At 38.4% G+C, this 18,651-nt stretch overlaps 1 protein-coding gene across 1 annotated transcript; it reads left to right on the top strand.

The window, feature by feature from the left end:
- The first annotated feature begins 2,331 nt into the window (after positions 1–2,331).
- ccdc138 (coiled-coil domain containing 138) lies at positions 2,332–18,418 on the top strand. The gene is made up of 15 exons (XM_085136377.1): positions 2,332–2,685; positions 3,067–3,106; positions 3,892–3,994; positions 4,092–4,180; positions 4,310–4,473; positions 4,640–4,777; positions 4,961–5,080; positions 5,427–5,504; positions 5,716–5,835; positions 6,352–6,480; positions 6,632–6,748; positions 8,454–8,631; positions 11,882–12,055; positions 16,642–16,780; positions 18,000–18,418. The coding sequence occupies exons 1-15, from the start codon at positions 2,605–2,607 to the stop codon at positions 18,124–18,126; spliced, it is 1,797 nt and encodes a 598-aa protein (XP_084992503.1). The 5' UTR covers positions 2,332–2,604; the 3' UTR covers positions 18,127–18,418.
- The last annotated feature ends 233 nt before the right edge of the window (positions 18,419–18,651 follow it).

Below are 18,651 nucleotides of genomic sequence, written 5' to 3'. Positions count from 1 at the left end.
ATGTGCGTTGCCTTGTATCATGAGACGGGAGATAATTGGTTGTGCAATACAACACGGCAATATGTTGGTAATTCAATGATTAGAGCTGATTGCTTTTGTCTAGTTGTGTCCCATGGGGTGACACGTGTTTATGTTGGCCACATCTTTTCTTACTGTCTGCGCTATATCTGTTACTGCCTCACACACACACTCACACACTCATTACACTCACCCACTAAAGAGAGAAATATTCCCTCCCAATAATAAATAGAGCTGCATGCTAAAACATGGGCTTGGAGAGTTCATACACTCTGCTATAATAAAGAGCAGAATTGTTCTTTATATGAGTGCCCCACTGTTTAGTGAAAATGAAACCCAATTACCGTATCTTGAGTGGGTCCCCAGGATTTCATGACTGCTCTTGATAAAATTTGTGTACAAACTGCTTGTTTCCATGAGAGCTGTTCATGTTAGAATATCCATAAATAGGAAAAAAAAACTGTTTAGTGAATGTAAATGAATCAAAAGTGGACATTACTATAGTACTGAGTACTTTTCTCCAAACTATGCTTTAGCTTTCACAAACAAAAACTACTCACAAATTTACATGCACTACTGACTGCCTTATACAGTCTCTTTTTGGCCTAAATGGATAGAATACCGCTGAATGAAGAACGTCTATGATCAATTAATATAACGGGAAGAGTCATTTCCATACAAAGTGGACAAAGGAAAAAGCTCTAATGAAGATTTGTGTTATTATGCGTGCTGGCTAATTTCTCACAGCATCAAGCAAAAGCCTGCAGGGACAAAGTGACTGAATCAAGAGAATGTGTATTAATGGTGAAGGCTGCTAATTAGCCAAACAGAGAGAGGGGACATTAATCTTAAAGGCTATTTTAGACTATTCAAGTCTAAAGCAAACTTGGCACTGCCTAATGGCTAAAATCTAAACTGTGAGTCACAGGGGTACTTAAAGGGCTGCAGGAAGGTTAATCTGTGGAAATACACAATAATGATTCTTCTTTTATCTTTATTTTTTAACCTCTGCACTTTTATTGACTTCATAGTGATGCACTGTGCATTTTTTTTAATTCTCACACCTTTATTACAAAATTGCAATTAAAAACCCACAGAATTCAATTGATATTTGTTATTCAGTCATCATATTTGCTGATGATGGATCTTTTTTATTTTTTAAAGCTCATGCAGTCAGATAGAAAAGAAAAGATTATGCAATTTTTTTGTTTGTTTAGAAATGTAAAGTTTTGTATTGCACAGTGTCTGCTTTCAGTGACCCTTCAGGATTTTAGGGAATGCATGCAACAAAGCTATCACTGATAGCAATAATATAAAAGACAGATATTTATGTTGTGATAGCCGGTGAAAAACTGTAAGTGAACTGTAAGTGAAAGTAGGACGTTTGAGTGCACTGATTTGACAAGCTTAAAGATTGATGGCGTCTATTGTCTTTGATGAAGCACTGACACTTAGTGGCTGATTGGTGTAACTACACTGTAACTGAGTCGGTAAGATTTTTCATCCATCAGTCGCAGAGATCTCACCTCAGGCAATCCAAAACTGAATCTAGATGAAACGTATACTGTATAAAATTGAGCTTTTTAAACCAAATAGTGCGATTTAAAGGCAAGTAATAAGAGAGGAGTTATGTCAAATGTACTTGATTTTTGAAGGGCTTTAGAGGATTGACTTATACACGATTACACTATATTCATAAAATTGCTGAATAAAAACAACTTTTTTGATAAGCTTTGTTGATTTTTCTTTTAAAAGGCTACTGAAAAAAATGTGCTTTACTGTTTGCATTAGCCTAAAACTAGTGAACACAGAAAGGGTGGATCAAATGACTACACACTGCTGGAGAAATTAGAGTCACTGATGACTATGCTGATCATGCATTCATCCTCCGCACCTGATGTGACTTATAGTCCTGTACTTCTCTCTTTTTATTTGGAGCAATAACTCTTTTCTTTGAGAAATATTCTTCTTCTCTCGACTGGTCCCTTTAGAGATCACCACAGAGGATTATTTGCCTCCATTTTACCCTATTCCTAGCATGCCCCTCTGTTACACCAACCCTCTGCATGTCCTCAGCACTACATCCATGCAACTCCTCTCAGGTCTTCCTTTTGTCCTCTCCACTCCTCCCTGCCTGCACTCTCTCCTTCACCTGCTTGGATGACCCCAGGTATTTAAACTCATCCACCTTCACTGCCTCTGCTCCTTGCAGCTATGGCTCTCGTTCACACATATGGATTGCATTTAAAAGCCACTAGCTGGCGCCATTGTCCCCCACTAAACAGCGCTGGTGGCGTTGAAGAAAATGCATCACGTGATTAATCATCCGCCAAATTTTGGATGGTGCTTTAAAGTTAGCGAACACGGTTGGTTAAGGAAGTTTTCCAACATGCCACTAGTAATGTCGAATATGTTACGACTCTACAGAATACGAGCTCAGAAAAAGTACCTTTATCCACGATATGAAGAGGTTTTAATTCGAAAGTTTTAACCGGAAGTGGTTTTATTTTTTATTTTACGTGTACTCGTGGGATAAAAGTGAAGAGGAGGAAGATTCAGTGGATTCTAATCACAGTAATAGTAGCTATGAACCAACATTTCAAGGATGCCGACTTGAATAATACAGTGAAAAAGCCTGGGCAGCAATATTTGGAGAGGACGAAGCAGGTTTGACAATTTGAAGTACACAGTGAAGTTTTGTGGTGCAGTATCTTGGAAACGCTAACCTGTGCAAAAGTTGCCTGTCCATTCTTCTGTTTGTTCTCCGACCGACGTTTACCAAGTTTGTTCACATAGTTACTACTGGTTAAATGAACGTTAACCTACGCGTTTAAATCATTAATATCTGGTCTCCCATCCCTGTGTCTAACTTCATAAGAAACAGACTAGGTTAACGTGTAGCTAGTTGAACACCGAGCCTCTGTATTTCTGGTTTACCAGCTGTGTATGTAGGCTTCGTGTAAGAGTAGTCGCCACGTTATTTGACAAATAGTTATGTGACATTTTGTCTTTTTGCACCTATTTTCTAAAACTTGTTTCTTCTTTAAGGTTCTACCTCCAAAGAGAACTACCACAGGAACCAGTGATGGTAAGTGTAGTCTGGGTGTCACATGCCCTTTTGGGTTCCAACAGATCTTTAAGCATTATATATTTATTAAATATTGCACGTCACACCACATTTGTCTTCACTGGTTAACAAGATATTATTGAATTATAGCTTTTTTTTCTATTTTAAAAATGGTGAAAAGCTTAAAAGCAAGTCCCAAATGCTACTGTTGACACAGTGGGTTGCAATGTTTTGTACATAACAAAATGCAAAAGTTCAGAGAGTCTTGGGGAAATTACATTGTTGTTTTTGTTTTCTTGTTTGTTTGTTTTTTAAGTGAAACAAAGTATTTAGAGCTACTGCAGCTGGTAGCCCAGCTTTCTTTAAAAGAAATTTCAAGCGCAATTGTCCCATTGCTAAATATTTGGTGTTTTGAAAAACATTGAACTGGTCTAAGCAAATTACTGAAGCTCTAAAACAGGAGTGGGCGGTTAATTTTCCCAAGGGTCACATGTGAAACTGGCAATGCTGTGGAGGCATTCATGGGAAAGCTTATAAAGAGCTAAAATTCATATTTAGCAGAATTGGGTTCAACTTGTTAGTGCGGCCGCCTACAACAATCCCGGTTTCTCATGTGGGCCCTTGAGAAAACAAATTGCCAATTGCTGATATAAAATCTCACTGAGAGCTAGTTTTTCCATTTTGGACACATTTCTAAAGTTAGACCACATATTGCACTTGCCACATCACATGTACGGACAGTGCTACACAAATGAAAGAAATTATTGAATGACTATAATTATTATTTTTAATAATTATTTTTTTAGACTTTGCACAAAGACTTGTTTTGACTGGTGGGTCCAAAGAGTTGAAATGCTACAACAGAGCTTTGCTTGAACTGTTCAAAGCAGTCGCCAATCATCCTGAGCAGTAAGTGATCAGTAACACCATGGAAGTGTTTGCATGTTTATGATGACTTCTTTGAGCAAAACCTATATGTGGTTGTGTTTGGTTTGATTTGGCACAGTTGTAGTTTGCATAGCAGTAATAAGGACCTGAGTGCAGACTCCACAGTAGTCCCACTTCAGGAGTCTCAGGTGCTGTTTACAGAAACAGGTATGTGTGTTTCACAGCTAGTAGTCCACTTTGTTGCCAAGGAAAATGTTTTTTGCTTCAATCAGAAGCTGAAATTACATCCTAAGTTGATTTAAAGTTTTCTTTTAATAAGTTGATACTCTTGTCCAGATGTGACCTTGCCTTCCTATCTGGATGGTAGCTCTGGGTCCCAGGAAACTGAGAGTGACAGAGAGCTGCAGTGGGATTTCCAGTTTCCCAACTCATGTGACTCATCTTCCTTTGCACTAGTCAAGATTTACCATGAAATGATGACCATACACAAACAGCTAAAGGTTTGCACATTAGTATTTCTTCCTCTCATAATAGAATAAATAAAGCTCTATGTCCAGAATTGCTCAATCAATTAAAATGAAGAAACCTTACAAACATGGCATGTTAGGTATTTTGGTTTTTGTTGTGCTGAAGCTGTAGACTCAGCATGCATTTGTGTGTTCACAGGCAGAGCGACAAAATCAGCAGCAGCGGGAGAGAGAACTGCATGAGAGAGAAAGGAGGCTAAAACGGCAAGAAGAGGCTTTGCTGAAGCTGGCTGGGATGAAAGAGATGGTCCACAGTCGCATTGTGACTATAGAGGAGGTTTGACACGAATAAAACATCATATTACATTAAAAAGAAGGGACGTGTTCTTCACCACACATAGTTCCCTTTCCTTCCACCTTCTATATAACCATCCATGCACTTACAGGCCATGGATTATTCCATAAGGTGTCACTGCTATCTTCATTTTGTGTGAATGTAGTTATGTGTTCATCTCACCAGAAACACCAGCATGAACTGAGCCGACTGCAGGACCTTCTTCAAGAGAAAAGCAAAGAAAACAAGAGGCTTAAAAGCAATTTTGAGACAATCAAGGAGCTCAATGATAACATGAAGAAGCAGGTTGGAATTGGTTGCGTTCGTAACATTTCTAATCTAGGTCTGAACATTTCATAAGCATGATTATTTCCAACTTTTGAACGTCATATTCAAAATGAAGATGATGGCATCTTCAAAATTCCCATTCAAATCTTCCCAAAAATGAAGTTAAAGTTTTCTTACCAAGCCAGTAGCTTGTTGATCCAGAGGAGGGCGCTACAACATAAGATATCTGGAAGTTCACTAATACGACAGTGTATTAGGATTGCTTTGTCTACACTTGTTTTGTTGATCTAAGTGCTTTTGGGGAATTTATATTGCAACAGCGCACTGACAGTCATTGTCTTTTTTTCTTTTTTCAAATCAACAGTTGAATGAGACCAGTGAACGAAATAAGAGGCTGGACAGCCAATCCAAGAGGGTGCAGGCTCGGCTTGAAAATCTTCAGGTAACAACAAATATATCAGTGCAGAAAAGGCCATTCCTTCATGTTTTATATGAAAAGCCTTCAAGTTGTGATGTGTAGTCTCACAATCAGTTTTCAGCATCTAATAATGAGAGCTGAATAAAGGAGGCCATTCTGATATCTGTTATCTTTAGTAAATAGACAAAACAGATATTGACATTTACTTTTTTTGCCTTTTTTTTATTATTTTAAGAGGAAATATGAGCACAATTTAGCAACAAGAAGCTGCAACAAAGGGAGTACTAAGAGTACCGAGTGTTTTAAACCATGCAACAAGGAGAAAGCAACAGCTTCTGGAAAACCCAACAACAAGGTACTTCATCTACTCAGAGCGCGTCTCTGTGTGTGTGCGCGTCTCTGTGTGTGGGAGTGGGATTGGGGGGGTTGTTTGTTTAACAGTTAAATGTACTACCAATCAGCAGGATTTACAGATTTCCTCTAATTACAGCCATGTTACTTAATTTATCGTTAATGTGTTTAGTGAAAAACGCTGCACATGGTTTAGTGTGGTTAGACAAACACTAACACTGCTCTTTACACATACCCGGAAAGGAAATGGTACAACAGCCCTTCTCCACAAACCACACACATACTTCCAACTGACATGATAAATCATAGTTTGTGATTATGTTAAGTTATCATCACTGCTATTGATGAAGATAGATATACGGAGTTGGATACAGTTATATTCCTGCTGAGAAAGCTGGTTTTGTCAAACTTTTATTGCTTTATTTTCTTTTTTAACACTTTTTCTTTGCAGTATATTTGAGCTGGGAGAGGTCTAATAAACACAGCAACTGCAACTTATTTTTCACCCTTCTTCCTTCAGGGCAGCGTAACTCCCTCTCCACTGAAGTTCATAGCCTTTCTGCTGGAGTGGGTGCTTGATGTAACAGAAAACAAAGTGGAAGGTGTAGGCCGGTGTTCAGAGGTTCTGCTCAGCGAAAGATGCCTCAAGGTGGTGTGCTCAATGCAGCTTTGCTCTGATCTTTGCATTTCATCCCGGCTCTATTCCAACACACACAGTTGGTGTCACAACAACAAAAAAGCAAGAGATGATGAGACACGGACAGAGTTTGATTAGACATAACTTATCTTGGGCTTCTTAGGTGCTGCCGTTATTAGCAGATCAGCTTCATCACACTCCTTTGTCAGAACCTAAGCTCCTCCTCAACCTGCTTCGCCTCATTTACTCTGCTTTGAGACACTTGGACAACAGCAGGCAGGTAAAGATAATATTATTTCTGTGAGCAAGCTGTGTTTTTAGAGCAGGTAATTTTTAGATGCACCAAGGAACTTACTGTATTATATTATGGACATGTGGAGCATGACATTTTTACCGGAATTCAGCTAAAAATAATAATAATTAAACCTTTGGCCATGCATGATATTTATTAGGAAATGTTCTTGTTGGGTTGTTGAAAGAAATGTTACGCTCTGACTATTTAAGCTCTGGCTGAGATTATTATAAACAAAGACTAACACAGTCACTACTCTTTTTCATGAAAATTTTAAGCGTGTGTTCACTGTGAGCAAACAACGATGAAAAAATGATGCCAAGACGGTGACCTTCAGGGGGGATGGTTTGTTTTTCTGCAAGAAAGACAAAATGGGCTGCATCTTATTTATATGATCTGCCACTGTTTAAAAACTAAATCTCCCACATAGCTGCCTGAAAGGACATTAATCCAAGTAACAGCCACTTTATTCCTAAAACATTGCTTCTGGACACTTTTCAGCAGCAGTGTTATTCCTGTTACTAGATAAGCTTTGCTTTTAGAAAGTAAGAACACAGCAGGGTGAGATTACAATCTATAACAAGATGCAGGTAATTCTGTGGCCTGGCTCATTCATATTTCATCAGCCTTTATAAAGCTGAGTATTATTCTGCTAGCAGAAAGCTGCTGGACCCCATTTCAAAACATGAGGCTGGCTCTAAAGTTGACACAGTTTTTCCCTCCCCACACATCAGAGGTACATATTGACTTCAAGCGGGGGATATCCACTTTATCGCTACATCTCCCTTCACACTAAGGAAGGCTTTCTTGTTTGGTAGTCCTGTCGAGTTTCATCTTGTGTTTACATGAGATGCTTGGTTTTCTGAAGTCCCCTGCCTGTATGTGTGTCAGACAGAGTCTAGACATTTGAGCAGGCTGTCGCCGTTTTTGTGGCTCTGATAAGGGTGTGTGTCCTTCTCCTTATCTGGCCACAAGCCCCTCAAGAGTCCTAGATAACAAACATTGTACATCAGCAATTGCTATCTGAATGTGAGACATTATTAAACTGTAGCCCAATCCCATTTGCAGACTTGGACTGCAATTTTCATGCTCGTATGAAGTCCTTACCAGCTGCCAGTCATCTGGCCTCAGTCCCAGCTATGAGCTTGGGTTCAGCCTACACCAACTGTCCTTATCCACTTACTTTCTACCGTGTCCAATCTTTCAGCCTTAGGTCCTTGTCACTAGTCCTGCTACAGGGAGCTTGGGCCCGTTAAACCACTTGTTTCCTTATTGCTAAATAACATGTTCCCTTTATATGATGAATACCAAATGGCTTTGAACCAAAACACATAGATGGAGAAACAGAGATGACTTTAAGATGAGGGTTCTTGGTGAACCAGTGGAGACCTTGGGGAAAGGGAAAGACCACCAGCTCTTCAGCTTTCAAAATACATAAATCTTGGATAGTAGCTGTAGTTTACTGTGCTGATTTATTAGATCCATCAGTTATGGAAAAGTTGCAGAAGAAGCCTGCTGGCTCCCTGTCAGGCTGACCTTGTATTTTATACACTAGCATTTGATGAAGATCGTTGTAGGCATGTAATTTTTGTTTTGACAGTTATATAACAAAAGTGAATGATTGCAGGCACAGTTGCTAATATTGTGCAATGGCCAGAGCATCTGAGTGTGTGTTTCTGTATATTTTGCCCAGCATGTAGCACCATCTGCTACTCTGCAATGGATAGGAGAGGAAGTGTCAAAGCCTGCAGAAGATTCAGATCACCCTATGAAATGCTCTGAAGCAGCTGGAAGTTGGCCCCTTTACCGAAGCCCTTGTCCTCACACACGGATCCTTTCTGTCCTCGTTATCTTCAGCACCATCACACAAGGTATTAATGAAAACACGTGTATATATATACTCCTCAAAAATTAAAAGAACATTTTGAAAGCACACCAGATCTCAATGTGCAGTGAGCACAGGACCCAATACAGAAAGTCGGGCCCTCAGGCTACTCTCATGAAGTCTGTTTCTGATTGTTTGGTCAAAAATATTCACACCAGTGGCCTGCTGGAGGTAATTTTGTAGGGCTCTGGCAGTGCTCATCATGTCCCTCCTTCCTCAGAGGAGCAGATACCATTCTTGCGGATGAGTTAAGTATCTTTTGCAGCCCTGTGTAGCTCTCGTAGAGTAACTGCCTTTCTCCTGGAGTCTCCTCCATGCTCTTGAGACTGTGCTGGAAGCAACAGTGAGTCTTCTGGCAATAGGACATATTGATGTGCCATCCTAGAAGGAGTTGTACTATCTGTGCAACTTCATCATGCTACCAATAGTGAGACTAACCCTAGCCAAATGCAAAACTAATGAGAAAATACATTAAAAAGATGGTTGGGGAAAAAAGGCAGAGGCCTCCACCTGTAAAATCATTACTTTTGCGGGTTGCCCAATTATTGTGTCTCTAGTGCAGGGGTGGGCAATTCCAGGCCTCGAGGGCTGGTGTCCCTGCAGGTTTTAGATGTCCTTGAACCAACACAGCTGATTTAAATGGCTAAATTAGCTCCTCAACATGTCCTGAAGTTCTCCAGAGGCCTGGTAATGAACTAATCATGTGATTCAGGTATGTTGACCCAAGGTGAGATCTAAAACCTGCAGGACACCGGCCCTCGGGGCCTGGAATTGCCCACCCCTGCTCTAGTGCATCTGCTGTTAATGCCATTAACACCGAAGCAGGTGAGACTGATTAACAACCCCGCTCTGCTACTTAAATGACCAGATCAATATTCTGGAAGTATAACTGACTTGATGCTATGCTCTGATTTAAAGCATGGGACCATACTTTAAAATAAATGCAGAGATTAAATAATGGACATGTTTGGCATTCACTGTCATGATTAGAAGTACCAAAGACATGATATTTATTATCATCAATTACCTTAACAACATATAATATTGTCTTTGAGTTGAGTTCCATTGCAAAAATTGTGTTGTATTGTAAAGCAGTACTGCAGTCTAAAGCATTGTTAGGCACACCAGTTGTTATCCATTGCCATTTAGAGGTAGCCAGCCCTGAAGTTTCCTTTTAGAAGCAAGTGTCAGCACTCAGCAGCTATGTCATTAATGCTGCTGGACAGTTATTTTGAATGTTATTTTAAAACAAAGATGAATGGAGAGCGGTAACTTTAACTGACTGGTCACTAGGATATAAAATCTGCATATATAGAATCAGTGGTCACATTTAATTTTCCAAGGAAATGAATGACATTTTTGGTCCTAAATGAGGTTTAAAAGCTTTTTTTCTGTCAAGTTATACTTCTACTACATATGCATCACTAACAGCTCAGTTCCGAGTGCAGACACGGTTAGCGTCTCATCCCATCAGAGCTCAGAAAAATAAGTGTGACAATTTTCGCAACCAGTAAAATAAGAAAGAGAAAAAAATATAAGTAACTACTGCCTTTTCTGAGATAATTAGAAGATATGCCTGGCTCTGTAAAGTTGAACCTGGGTCAGGGTTTGGTGTCTGAGTACAGACTTAAATATTAAACTGCTGGATGGGTTTACACGATTTCTGTTTGTTCCTAAACAAAGCTTAACTAAGACAGTAGGATGGTAAACATTTCTTGCTAAACGTTAGGATACTGGCATCATGTTACACTAACATGTTATTCTTCCATCCACAGTTTATATATTGACAGTGAGTGATAGGGATTGTTTTGGATCTAAACTCTCGGCTGGGTTTGATAAGGAAAATCCTCAGATCACAGAGCTGCTAGCATTGCTTTAGGTTCTTGGCCCTCTTCCGTTACGTGCAAATATTTTAAAGAGGCAAGGAGCTCTTTGCCCTTCCACACTATAAATCTTGGTTGGCTCTCTGAGTTCAGCCCACAAACCTGACAAATCCTGACATATTTTATGAAACTCTTTTCTAAAATGACCTTCCGTCTGCTCGAGGGCTCCCTCAGCACGTCAGTGCAGACTGTTTTCTGTCAATCTACCTACCAGATTTAGTTTTTTTCTCCTTGTGGATTGTTGAGGAGCCAAATTGACTGTAATAAAGAGATATTTCTTCTCCTTTGCTAATTGCTCATTTTTATATAAACCAAACTCAGGCACTTAAACTAACAAAGCTTGGCCTTTTATCATATGTCAGGTAAAATATGAAGCTTTTGGAAATCTGAAAATAACTTTGTCAGAGGACTGTAGCCATTACATCCAAAGTACAGTGGAGAGTTGTGAGTTAAGTGGGAGAAGATAGGAAACAGCTGGTGAATGAGTACTTTCCATGTGTAATGCATCTAATGCAAAGGGATACACTAAGAAAGGTCTCTGCCTCAGTGAGTAATCTAACCTCAAATAAGTAATCATACAGTTAGAACCAAAATTATTTGGACAAATACAGAATTTTTATGTTTTTGTATAACAATGGATTTTATAACAGCAAAGATGTGATTGAAGTGCAGATTTTCAGCTTTAATTCAAGGGATTCAGTAAATTTTGCATTAATTGTCTGGGAAATACAGCCATTCTTACACACAGTCTTTCATGTTTAGATGTTCAAAAGAAATTGAACAACTGACTGACAAGAAATGAACTTGCATTTCGTAGCTGTTCACTGGACCCCTTAGTATGAGGCTCAATACAATATCCCAAGACTTATAAACATTTGCATGTTGTTTTGTTTTCTTTTAATTAACTTTACAGTTTGTACAAGCTGTTTTTATGTATGTAAAATTCTCAGCAAGAACAGAAAACAATGAAAATGGTGAGGGCTAGGCTACCGAGATGTCTCTGAGCTTGAAATGAACACGTGGAAACCTTCAAACAAAATTCGATGAGATCTTCCACTGTTATCCTTTTAACATGATAAACATGTATTTGGAAAAAAACATGTATGTATGTAACATCTAGCAAATTGTTAGTAATACCATTAAATATAATTGTTATTATTATTTTTAAAATTATTGGGGAAAAAATAATTAAAATAACAAAAACTGCTACTTTAAATATAAAAAAAGCCCCCAAAACAACATATTATTTTTACATATTTTAAGACTATAATTTCAACTGAAAGAAATGTGTCATTTTCATCTAGACACCTGGAGTGTTTTTGACTGTTTCTACTTTACTCTTTTCATTTGCAGCTGATGTGCTGTCCCAGGCACTTGAAAGTCTCTATAGAGAACTGATGAATGAGGAGAGTCGAGGGCTGTTCATCCACTATGGAGGAGTGCAGAGGCTGCTTTCAGTGCTTCAGGGGAGTTGCACAGGGCTCAACATGCCTATAGACATTCTGATGAAACTCAGTGAGGAGTCCTGTAAGTAGGCTTGTTTTGTGGTAAACACTTTTAAATGAATGGTTATGGCGTGATTTTTATTTTTTTATTTATTTTTTTCCTCTCCTCAATGCAGCTCAGAGCAAAGACAGGCTTACAGTAAAAGGCTTTGGCTTCCATTGTAATTTTTTTTTCCTATTTTTTTAGTGAATATAATGTGGTGACTCACAGTTTCTGCAACTTCTGCAGCATCCTTCTGGTACATTTAACCTAAAAGGGTCAATGCTGATCAGTTTATGAATGTTGATACATGTGCCTGCTGAGTAGCAGTAGTAGTAGTTTTGCATTTGCATTGAGTAGCAAGACGTTTTGCATGCCAAATGTTTTTGGGCATGGTAGTAACCCCAAGTTGCTCTCTGATGCATCCATCAGAGTATGAATATGTGTGAATGTTAGATAGAAAGCACTTGGGTAGAAAAAGCATAGAAATAAAGTGCTTGTATAAATGGATGAATGAGGCAAGTTTATATAAAGCACTCAGAGTTAAAAAGTGCTGTATGAGAACCAGTCCATTTACCATTCAGTCATTGGTATCCCTCACCCTAGGAAATAATTAAAAAGTGGGAATTTGATATTGATGCTCTGTTATCTGACAGTTTAATGCTGTTTGAGGTGGTCCTTGATTTGTTTGGGGTGTTTTGGTTTTTCTTAATCCAGACTAGTTTCTTTAAAGGTATCAGCAATTATATTTTAAAAGAACATTCACAAAGGAAGCAAGGGACAGCAACATGAAACCATAGACTGTCACTGGCATTCACCAACTCCAAGCAATGACAAGCAAAATAACCACAAACAAATACAAAGTGAGCATGTTCTGAGTTAAACTTTTCTGAACTTCAAGGTGAAACTTTAAAGTAACTACTAATCATAGTGAGGGCTACTGTTGATTGAAATGTTACAGGCAGTGTTGCCAACTCCTCAGTAAGGAAAATCGCTATTGGCTGTCCTAAAAGTCGCTAGAAGTCGCTAAATGACGTCATCACCTAATTTGCATAATTGGTCATGCTAATGTAATTGTAATCTATGTTGTTGGAGAGAGAAATAACATCGTGGAAGAGACATAAAGTGAGTAAAAAACGTCCTAAATGCATTTAGAATTTATTTAGAACTACAAATTAAATTTATTTTAGCAATTATTGTTTTTTTTAATGTCACAATTCCAACCCTGCTCCTTTACCCGGGCTTGGACCGGCAAAAGTGACCCGAAATAGGCACTCTGGTGGAGTTACTTTGTGTGTGTGTGTTTATAAGTAGTTTTAAACCTTGTGATCCACAAAACAGCATAAGAGTAAAAGAAGAACTGACTGCGTTACAGCACCCGCTGCTTGTTGAGAGTAAAAGCGATATGCGCTTTCACGTCTTTTTTTTAGCAACTGTTTTTAGAAAAAAAGTCGCTAGGGGGTCTGAAAACTCGCTAAATATAGCGACAAAGTCGCTAAGTTGGCAACACTGGTTACAGGGTGGTAAAGACATTAGAGAGTTACCTAGGCAACTGGACCTTGGAATGCCCAGGACCAGTAATTAGCTACAAACCAATGCCCAGTGAAAGAATGACTTCCTGTATGGACATCCCATAATAATGGTAAACAGTTAATTATTTAGCAAAGATTGAGTGCTTAAAAAGCAATAATACAAGTCTTTTTTTTCCTTCTCTCTAATCCACACAGAGTCAAAAGTGTATATATACTGGCTCAATCTTTTAAGGCCTTTTAACATCTCATAAGTGATCATGATGGACTATAACTGGTAGTTTCTCTTTACCAGCTTTACCAATTTGCCAGCTTTGCCAAGGTCTTGGAGAAAACACCTAAATTTTTACCCTTAGATGAGGCTCAGGAACAACCAAGGCTCAAGCTTGGAAGGAATTGGAAACTGTTGGATCACCAGTGCCACTGTCCACAGTAAAGTTGGTTTTAACATTGGACTTGAGAGGGTGTCGGCCAACAAAGAAGGCACTAAAGACTTCAGTAAATGTCAGGCTTTCAAAAAGCACTGTACCAGCTGTCAGGCATGGTGGTGGTAGTATCATGCTCTGTGGCTGTTGTGTGGTCAGTGGTACTGGTACATTTTAGGAAGTGGATGAAATCATAAGGGCTACATCCGAATTCTTCAACTTCTTCTGAACTCAGCAGCTACACATTTAAAACTGGACATGTCTCGGTATTCCAACATGACAATGATCGCAAACACACATCAAAATTGGTTTTGGAATGGATAAAGCATGCACATTTTCAGCTGCTGGAAAGCTCCAATGTCAACCGTGTTGAAAATTTATGGATTATGCTTTAAAGCAGAGTCCGTCCCAGTAAACTGACCCAATTAAATGTCCAAAAAGTCCAAAAAGAGTGGTCAGGGGTCCTGATGGACAACTAACGAAATGCTAGTAGGGGTTAAAAGACTCAAATTACCATGAAATTCATGTCCAAGATGAGTGTATATAAACCTCTGACCACAACTGTTTTTCATATAGAAAGTGCTTTTTCCTATTACTATTATAGGATGAGTTTATTAAAAGTTTTCATGCATTACAGTTGGAGGAAACAACACAGGAAGCTTGTGTATAAAACATGTTTCGAGATGGTAGTGGTTGGTCTTTTCTGTTCCCAAAGGCTTTAAACAAAAAGAAGTGATGCAACACATTGGTAAAGAAGTCCCTCTCCTGACTTTTCTAAAAAGGTTATTTTAATTCAATTTAAAATAAGCATATTTATATTTTCACTATTTCCAATAAAATGTAGAGTTCATTTTTTAAAACATATTGCATTCTACTTTTATTTGGATTCTGCTGACTTCTTTGAAAACAACTTTTTAAATGGATGGTTCAAGTTTTATCCAGTTTATGAGCCAATTTTAAAACTGTATTATTCATATTGCCTAAAAACTGGTTTTGATTGACAAAGCTGCTGTGATTACTTTGCCTAGCCTTGATTTATAGACTGCTTTGAATATCACAATTTTCTTTGAGTTAAAACAGCCCTCCTGGTGTATCACTCCATATATTCCCCACATAAAAACCACATGTGAAAAATTACGTTGTTTTTTTTGTTTTGTTTTTTCTGAACTTAGATCAATCATAACTAGTGGTCAGGCAATAGATCTGGAAATCGTGGTCATAAAACCTTGGACCCCTACCACTTTCTGTCTTACTTATTGGAAGACAGAAGAGTACATGGAGGTGGACAAGGTTAAGATACCAGCTGCAGTGTGTTTTCATGGAAGGGTGAGTTCAGCGGGGTTATGAGCCGTATCATTTAAACTGCTGCATACTAATAAACAGCAGGACCATATGCCAGAGGCGACTGGGGACTGAGGTCTGTGTGTTTGTATGTGTGTGCAGATATTTGTGTGTTTCAAGGGGATTGTAAGCCTTGCGAGACTTGCTAATTATTCTGTTTTACAAGCAGTAATGAGGGGAGATGGAAAAGGGCTGAGGAAGAGGGGGAAAAGTTTACACCTTAAGGTTAGCAATAAAAAAATATTTTTTAAAAAGGTCCATTTAAACACAAATGTACCAAACATCTGTGGTCAAATCGCCTCTTCTTGTACAGAGGTAGTCACATTCCCTACCAGTAACTCAATCTTTTCAACTATTAACCCAGCATAGTTTTAAATAACAGGACCTTGGGGAGTTTTGGTGATAACACTGTTTATTCTACATTTGATTTGACTATATTAAAAATAATTGTCTTATTGAAACGTATAATTAGTTGGAGCCTTGTACCTTCTGCTTGACTGGTGGATTATGTTTGTCTGTGTGGGCCATGTTTAAGCTTACATTAAAAGTCTGGAGTTAAAGGCAGTTTAAAATGCTTACGTTTGAAATGTGTCAAATGTACCTATAAGCTGTAAAATGAATACCAGTAGTATTCATTTTACCATAGTTATCCGTAGTCATTTTGAGGGCAAGATATTGTTGGAAAAAGACTGACCAATCCATGTTTCCCTTCTTATCTTTGTCATATTATCTTTCTATCTGTCTGATCCTTTCTTATCTAAGCCTGGTGCTATTCTTCACCATCCATCTTCCGCTGTGATTTGATGCCAGTGGCGCTGCTTCACCAGCCAAAAAAGGTCCCTCTGTTGCTCAGATTGTATTCCCTCACTGCATGTGTGTTTTAACACACGGCTACTTTTTCAAGGAGCAGGAATGTGACTTTTAGCAGAAACAAATGTTTGTTTACTCGAAATCGTCTTCATTTTAAGGTCAACGTTTGCTGTTATTAATTTAAAAGATCTACAGCTCCCATCTGTGTGCGCTGTTGTTGTTGTCCTTTGTTTCATCTCCCTGTGTGAGTTTGTGTATGGTTGAGGTTTGAGGTCAAAGTTAAAAGTGACAATATGGAAATACAATGTTCTAAGAGACACTCTGACCAGCATATGTGTTCCTGTTTTTTCTGTGTTATTCACGGTTTGCTAGTGTGTTCGTGTAGTTTTCTTGCTGGCAAAATTAAGCTGATAATTCCCATCTCTTTAGAAGTTTTGACATTGAATAAAATGTGTTGCAGATCATCAGAACTGATTGCCTTGATAATATCCTGTTCTCTTTGCTTTTGTTGTTGTGCTCATAGGCTACTTAAATTCCTTTCTGGATGCATGTAGCTGTGAAGAGTTTTTCCAAACAGCTTCCTTGCTCCTTAAAAACCCTCATCTGGACCTCCCATCTTTGGAGAAGTTCTCCATCCTTCTGCAGAAGCTCTCCAACATCAGGTAGACACAGTGATGTCCATATTAAACATGGAAGCATTTCTCTGGGCGTGGTTAAAAACTACCTGCCTGCTTGGATTCATGTGTTTACGTTTGACTTCATGGATAGAAATATTTAACAGCCAATCAGCATTTGAATAGAAGATTTAGTGGAAGTGAACATGTTTTGCAACATTTATTTTGTGGATTGTCGCGACTTACTCCAGGAATACACAAGATTTGTCTTTGCATTTTCAACATGGTTTTGTTCATCCTTTGCACAGCTTCAGATCACAGCTTTTTGTTTTTACCCTGGATATTGGGTGCTCTTTCACTCTTTTTCAGTCCAGTCCTAATACTGCACCATGTTTTAGAAGAATGTTTTCTTTTATTTATTGGGTTGGAGATCAGTAGCAAAAGTTTTATGGACTGTTTCATAAAATTTCTCATTTCAAAATTCCAATTGTTTGGTTCAAATCATCATGACGCTGTATGAAGTAGGTTGGGAGGAAGGTATAACGGCTTTGTCATGGTTTGGGGTTGCATTTTAGCTTGTGATACACTGCCAGTGCACTAAAAGTACACCTCAATAGAAAGTGACACAATCAAACACTGTCAGTTATGCACTGGCCTCTTCAGAGCCCAGACCGCAACATTATTGAAGCGCTGTGGGATCTTTTTGACAGAGAATGGAACAAAATGCAGCCAACATCCAAAGAAGAGCTTTGATTGTGCTTCAAGAAGCACATTCAAGGTTGGAGAACTATTACCAAAGACTACTGAAAGAAATTACAAGAAAGCTTGGCTATAAAAGCTTAGGCTGTGTCAAATAATACATTTGGTCATAACAAATATTGATTTTTAAGCTTGGTAGAATGTTGTAAACACTAAATTTTCTTCTTAGACCCTGTTTTCATGTGCATTTACAGGTTTTATTAAATCACTTTCAGCTCCCATTTTCCTTAAAAGATTTAAAGAAATGAGGGGTGGGCGCAAGACCTTTTCACATTACTAGATTTTAAGGGGTATGCTTGCTAGCATTTAGCATATTAGCAGTCTTATCAAACAACCTAAACAATGTCCCAAAACTTCTTATGTTGTGCCATGGAGCACTTATTTGTATTTTTGATATGCAACATTGAAGGCTAGAGACATAATGTGACATTTGAAACAGCACAGTAATGGACTTTGTTCACAGCAGGTGAACAAACCCTTTGTTTTTCATTTTCTTTTTTACTTTTAGGAAGAACCATCATCTGTTTGAACTTTCCTCCCTGCATCTCCAAATCGAAGAGCTGCATCACAAAACCAAAAACGCACACGCTTTCCTCTGCCTGAACCTTAGATCGATCCTCCACAACATTAAATAATACAATTCTCATCGTGTTGGTCTGCAGAGACTTATTCAAGATGACATCCCTTCTCCTTCACTATTTCAACACTTTCCCTGGATTCTGTTTGGTATTTTTCTTCTTTTTGAAAGATTTGCTTAAACTTCAAAAGTACATGAAAACAGCAGCTCCACCCTGGTTTACCTCAGATTATAACTGGAGACATGCTTTCTTTATTAGTAATACAATGAAGTGTTTGTATTTTATTTGTCATAAGCACTTTGATTTAAAGCTGTGTGTTTTAAGTCTCTGATCCATATTTTTCGTTTTCCAAAATGCAAATTGTTCTTTTTTTGGAGATCATAAACCCATTTTTCCATATATTGTCACTCTTGCCAAGAGAGGTTGTGACTGTAAAATGGTTTAATGGCAATAAACAAAAAGACCTGAAGCATATTAAGTTTGGATGGCACATGAAGTACTGAACCCCCCCCCCCCTTGTGTTTTGTATAAACTTGTCTCATTTCTTTGTTCCAGAGCAAGTCTAAGTTGACAGAGAGTAAT

This window comes from Neolamprologus multifasciatus, chromosome 16 (assembly GCF_963576455.1).
Source record: "Neolamprologus multifasciatus chromosome 16, fNeoMul1.2, whole genome shotgun sequence".
Taxonomy (NCBI): domain Eukaryota; kingdom Metazoa; phylum Chordata; class Actinopteri; order Cichliformes; family Cichlidae; genus Neolamprologus; species Neolamprologus multifasciatus.
The sequence above is the reverse complement of the archived record's forward strand: the minus strand, read 5'-3'. Positions and strand labels throughout refer to the sequence as shown.

Bases quoted from the DNA above. Each gene is read 5' to 3' on its own strand.
- ccdc138 (XM_085136377.1), top strand. From the start codon at position 2,605: ATGAACCAACATTTCAAGGATGCCGACTTGAATAATACAGTGAAAAAG. The intron at 2,686-3,066 runs GTTTGACAATTT...TTCTTCTTTAAG, and splicing joins ATTTGGAGAGGACGAAGCAG to GTTCTACCTCCAAAGAGAAC. The intron at 3,995-4,091 runs GTAAGTGATCAG...GATTTGGCACAG, and splicing joins GTCGCCAATCATCCTGAGCA to TTGTAGTTTGCATAGCAGTA.